The sequence below is a fragment of the Cydia splendana genome, chromosome 26 (genome assembly GCF_910591565.1).
Source record: "Cydia splendana chromosome 26, ilCydSple1.2, whole genome shotgun sequence".
NCBI lineage: Eukaryota > Metazoa > Arthropoda > Insecta > Lepidoptera > Tortricidae > Cydia > Cydia splendana.
Genome location: NC_085985.1, coordinates 276,236 through 281,992, shown reverse-complemented (window position 1 = coordinate 281,992; position 5,757 = coordinate 276,236). Strand labels below are relative to the sequence as shown.

The window sequence follows — 5,757 nt, the reverse complement described above, 5'->3', positions numbered from 1 at the left end:
GCCACATTGTGATTGTAACAGCCAAAATTGTCACAAAAAATTACATAACCTTTTAATTTTTTTGTACAAAATACATTTTTTGTATGCAAAGGTATAATAATTATTTCAAAAATGAATTCCTCGTCCCTAAATTATACGAAAATGATTATATAACTTGCCCTAGTTGCTAAGAACAGGAAGAAATATAGCATAGATTGGACCTGGGGAGCCGACCTTTTCACCCCCCCTTTTTGGGGGGTATGCTCGGTACGATCTCATGGCTACCGGGAAAAATCATCTTTGCTTGACCTAAGGAACAATCGTACCAAGCGGCATCGCCTGAGACAACAGTGCATTTCTGCTCATTACTAACCCTACTACTGGGCATATTCATGTACATATAAACATATTCTAATCGGCAAATGGACAAAACACTAGTGGACATTGATATGACTTAACAGCTTTAAGCTGCCTGTGCGTTCATATACCTACCGGGTGTGGCCTGTAACACGAGCAAGTAATTAAAATGTGGATTGTACTCCTCTAACGGTGACACTTTTGTAATTATACTTCCTATTTCTCACACACTTACTATTTTTCATACTAAATAAATATTATCTTCAATGTACGCTATTATTATCTTTGTGATTGACGTTGCTTGTCACGCCTTAAACATAACAAAACTCGCACTACATTGCGTCTGTAGAATAAATGTTAAAGTGTGCTAAAAATCAAAACACAAGTTATTTTTAAATATCGCTGAACAAAAGTTGGTCAGTATGAGGACTACAGCCTATAGTTTATTTTTTTGTTCGTATTACAGGCCACACCGTATCATAGTAAGAGAGTAACTTTTACTGCAGCCTATTCAACACTTTTACCGACCGCTACATATGTAGCAACTTTACCCTCGAGGATAGGATGGCTCAAGGATGGCTACTATTTTATTGTCTATAGTGTGCCCTCTCTTACCTGCTTCTTTAAAATTACAGTTATTTACACAGACTATACAAGCACATCCATCTAAGACTCTCATTCGCGCGCACTATTTTGCTGGATCACTTTTTCCCTTGTCCATTGTGTCTACTCCGTATCCTGAGCTCGAAGTTGTCGCAGTGCTTCATCATGACGTCGAACTTCACCCTGAAGGGGGCCAGCAGCTGGTCGGGCGGCACGCTCAGCGGCGGCAGCACTTCGTAGCGACGCAGCAGGTTCGATAGGTTCGTCTTCGTTGACATTATGGCGTAGTTACCTCCTGAAATTAACGGTTGCAGTTAAGGTCAAGGAGAGGACCGGCATATAAGTGTTTTGGTCGACAAGACCGTTTATTTGACTATACGCGACTGAATGCCAAACAGAATCTTGTCAAGCTTTCATGTTTTAGGTGCAAGCGATATGAGGTCAAAGGTTACCGATGCAGATCCTCAGCGAGTGCTTCATTCAGGGGCCCTTCCAGGAACCTCTCGGGCCGGAACTGCTCCACGTCGTCTCTAATACATGGTGTTGCGGTGCAGGAAACCAACAGATACGTACCGATGCAGTTCCGCAGCGAGTAGCTGAAGGCCACGAACTGCGCGGGGTGCTTCAGGGGCCCTTCCAGGAACCTCTCGGGCCAAAACTCTTCCACGTCGTCTCCAATACTTGGGGTTGCGGTGCAGGAGACCAACAGATACGTACCGATGCAGTTCCGCAGCGAGTAGCTGAAGGCCACGAACTGCGCGGGGTGCTTCAGCGGCCCTTCCAGGAATCTCTCGGGCCGGAACTCTTCCACGTCGTCGCCCCAGTACTTGGTGTTGCGGTGCGCGGCCCAGAAGTGCAGGAACAGGGCCATCCCGGGGCGTAGGGTCGCGCCGTTTGCTGGAAACACACAAGGACAAACTCAACCGCTATTGTGTAAGGCCTCACTTGCATGAGCGCTTTTACAACGCGCGTTAAAAAAGCGTTGAATGACACAAATGGATACAAGTTTAGGTATATATTATTTATTCACACTAGGGTTCCAATACCGGGATCCCGGGATCCCGAAATACCGGGATCCCGTCTGTTTAATCAGATTTTTCAATACCGGTATTTTTTAATGAAATACCGGGATCCCGGTATTTTCAAAAATAAGGAAAATGTGCCTATTATAACGTTTAAAATCTATTAAAATGGTCAAATTCGGCTGTACCAAAAGATAACTTGCCAATTTAATAAAAGAAGATCATTTAATTGAAACAAGATCTGTGCATATGCGTTAGATAAATATTTGGTGATGAATTCTGATGTTCTGGATATATTAAGGGGCCACCCCACGCGAATGACCTTCGATCTGAATCCCTTAGTTTTCTAATGTTTTTTGTAGCTTATTATATTAACAACAACAGCTTGAAGCAATATATACTGCAAAACGTAATTCAAGCCAAAAAAAGTAAGAAAATGTTGCCACTTTTTACTAGCGCGTCTTGTATTAATGCAAAAATAAGTATATAAAAGTACTTTTTTAACTCGCAGGAGTAAAATTACTAATAAATAAATTATCTTAGCGTGATTATTTATCAAAAGGAATTTACTATTTTACAAACAAAAAATTACAGCAACATTGTCTTACTTTTTTTGGTCTTGAATTACGTTTTGCAGTTTAGTATCCTATATTTACTTCAAAGTTCATTGCCTTCGAGATATTTGGCATCAAAGTTGAACAATTTTAGGCTTTAAACTGGTTTTCTGGCCATAACTTTTGTGTTAATTAGTTTAAAATGAAAACCCTGGACACGTTTCTCGAGACGTCTAAGACGAACCCAAATATTTAGATTTCGTACATGTAATTGTAAGATTCTTCACTGCAAACTAGATACGAAAAAAGTGTTTTTTTTTTCTATAATTTTATAATAATTAAATATAATTAGTTCTTAAAATTTTATCAAAAAGTAGAAAGACATTAATTGTAATGGCATACGAATGTTTGGTGCCAAAGAATATTTATTGGCTGATTATTAGGTTGAACTAAAAATGTGACTTGTGAAGTCAACAAGGCGGATAAAATGATTGCCAACCTGGAGGGTTCACATAATTATTGCAGATGGCGATTATTGTTTAATATCCTAAGCTAAGGACATACATATCTGGTGTAAAAGTGAGCCTTTAAAAAAAAAAACTCAAATTTTTTAAGCTATTTATAGTCAATACCGGGATCCCGGGATCCCGGTATTGATGAAGACAGTTTCGGTATTAATACCGGTATTGAAAGAAGTCCGGTATTTGGAAGCCCTAAATTGTAGTTACAATATGTGGATCCTTTGTTATCTAAATAAAAAACAATTCTAAAGAATTGGCACCGCTATCACTACAACTACGTTAATTTTTTAACCCAGTTTGGTAACGACGGGTCTGATCTAGAATAGACGTGCATAATTATGGGTTTGTGGGGAAATAAATGAATTGATTGATTGTTTGAATACGTACGCAGTACAACCGTCTCGTGCACGTCCCTGACGACGACGGGCGCCGGCGGATACAGCCGCAGAGTCTCCTTGATGACGGCCTCCATGTACGTCAGCTTCGGCAGGTCCTGCCACGTCACCGGCCGGTCCGAGTCGCCGAACACCTCCTTCAATCTAGTGAGAACATTTTATAATTTCAGAATTTCACATTACAATGGCATAACTATTTATGTTTTAGATTTTTGCCACGGCTCATTGGAGCCTGGGGTGGCAATGTGCAAATTAAGAGCATTCTCAAAATTCCCGAAATATTTAGAAAATTACATGAGAAAATCCTCATGCAAGTTTCCACTTAGAAAATTCCCGTTCAGATTAGGAGTTATTGCCCAATGTTCTAAACTGTTGACGACTGTTTCATTTAACATTTCATCACTCATTGGCGTCTAGTTCGAGGGTCTTAATAAATCGAAACAAACTGAAAATTTTGTGTTCTAAATTCTAAAGCATAGTGTTCTAAATTCTAAAGCATAGTGTTCTAAATTCTTGCTAAACCCCTGCAGTGGTGTCGCGGAACCCTAGGGTTCCGCGGAACACACTTAGAGTATGGCTGCATTACAGAACTTTGCAATTTTTGAAAATTCACTTTGGCATATTGATAGCCTGGGGTCGCTTGGCAATTCATTCTTGCAATGAATACTACACAAATTAAAAATTGGCTCCCTAATAAAACATAATATCATACAGGTACATAATTGTCAAAAAACGTACCAAAATTTGACAGATAGTGAGAAATTTTGAACACCTGAAATAAAACATTCAAGAGAACCAGATTTAGTAGAATGCCGTTATTCAGCACCTATACTGATTTATTTTTGTGGAAAGTTATTGTGATGAAAACCATAAAATAACGTTTTTTGGTTAAAATCTTTTAATGATACGTACTCTTCGTAGACCTTGTCCTGCACCCTGGGATGTCTGGACAGCATGAGGGCAACGAAGGCGGTGCCGACGGCCGAGGTGTCCGTGCCGGCCGACACTATGGATATGATCTCTTCCCTCAGCTCGATGTCCGTGTAGCCCCCGGGAGCCAATATCATCATGTCCAGGAACGGTCTGTTGCGGTCCTTGGGATCTAAGTAATAAGTTCGCAAAGAATTAGATATGTATATTAGGGAATTGTAGGTAGACAAAGGTGGGCAAATATATAGTACATCAAAGCTAACTTTTCTTATCTAGGAAACTATTTTTGTATTTTTTTGCTTAAATAATATTTTGAAACATAATAATTTCCTCATAGGTGATGTGAAAAGCAATGTGTCACATGGTAGCAAAATTATTTCAACCTTGGGCGTTAACCTTGGGAATTTAGAATCCGTCGCTTCGTTCAGGATTCAATGTACACCCATTAAATATGTCATTTTGCTCCCTTGTGATACAATCTAGTAGGTAGTACTGTAAAGATTTTTGTGAACTCGACTATACTCAATTATTTACCGTAGTAAGCCCCTTGTTCCGCCAATTCTTTTCTTCTATCACTTATAATCTGTAACAAACACAAATTAGCCATTACTAATAGCTTGTCAAAAGTGGGGTAGACTTCCCATCATGACACATTACACAATGATACTAGGACATAGCTTAGGGCCATAACAGTACTGCTAGCTTGGCTTAACTATAATAGGTATTCTTCTAAAATTGTACCTTATCAAAAAAGGCGTAACCTATCGTCCTTTGCTCGATGAAGGGCTTGTAGTTAGAGGTAAGCCTGAAGACCCAGTCCCAGTAGAGCCAGGGCGACAGCATGCGCTTGGCGAGGATCTGGATAATCACGTCGAAGGCCTCGATGAACAGGTGGTGCTGGTTCTTCTGCGCGTTCAGCTCCATGCCCAGGACAGTCTCTGAAATTTTACAACGCAGATCATTTATAAACTGAAATATGTCATATATTATACAAAAAGGTTCGAACCGGCGTCTTTAGCTAACGCCTTGTAACCTCAGGCCACCCTGCCACGGCGGAACCCTCAGAGGTCTGTGCGCCGTCGGAGATCGGAGGTGCGGCACATCTTTCCCTGGGCTGTAAAGTCCAATCGCCGCACGGCACTTCCTGCTACAAAGATCGCAGGTGAAACGCGAATCTGGTGATGGTTCCTGTGCAGCCTGAAGTCTTTTCTGCTTTAAATCATCGAGCCAGACTTCGTCTTGCTCCGCTATGCCGTCATGTAAACGGTTTACACCATTCCGCTCTTTTAAGGGCTTCCGTTTCCCAGGTGTTCTCCGCAGTATGCCATTTTAGCCCCACTTGCACCATAACACCTAACCCGGGGTTAACCGGTTAGACCGTTAGCCCAGTGTAAAA

The 5,757-nt window shown here is 40.9% G+C and overlaps 1 protein-coding gene across 1 annotated transcript; it reads right to left on the bottom strand.

Moving 5' to 3' along the window:
- Positions 1–944: 944 nt before the first annotated feature.
- On the bottom strand, positions 945–4,474 carry LOC134803396 (probable cytochrome P450 313a1). The gene is made up of 4 exons (XM_063776214.1): positions 4,344–4,474; positions 3,424–3,575; positions 1,657–1,836; positions 945–1,234 (listed from the first exon to the last, which is right to left on the bottom strand). Exons 1-4 carry the CDS (start codon positions 4,385–4,387, stop codon positions 1,038–1,040), a joined length of 573 nt encoding a protein of 190 aa, XP_063632284.1. The 5' UTR covers positions 4,388–4,474; the 3' UTR covers positions 945–1,037.
- Between the last annotated feature and the right edge of the window lie 1,283 nt (positions 4,475–5,757).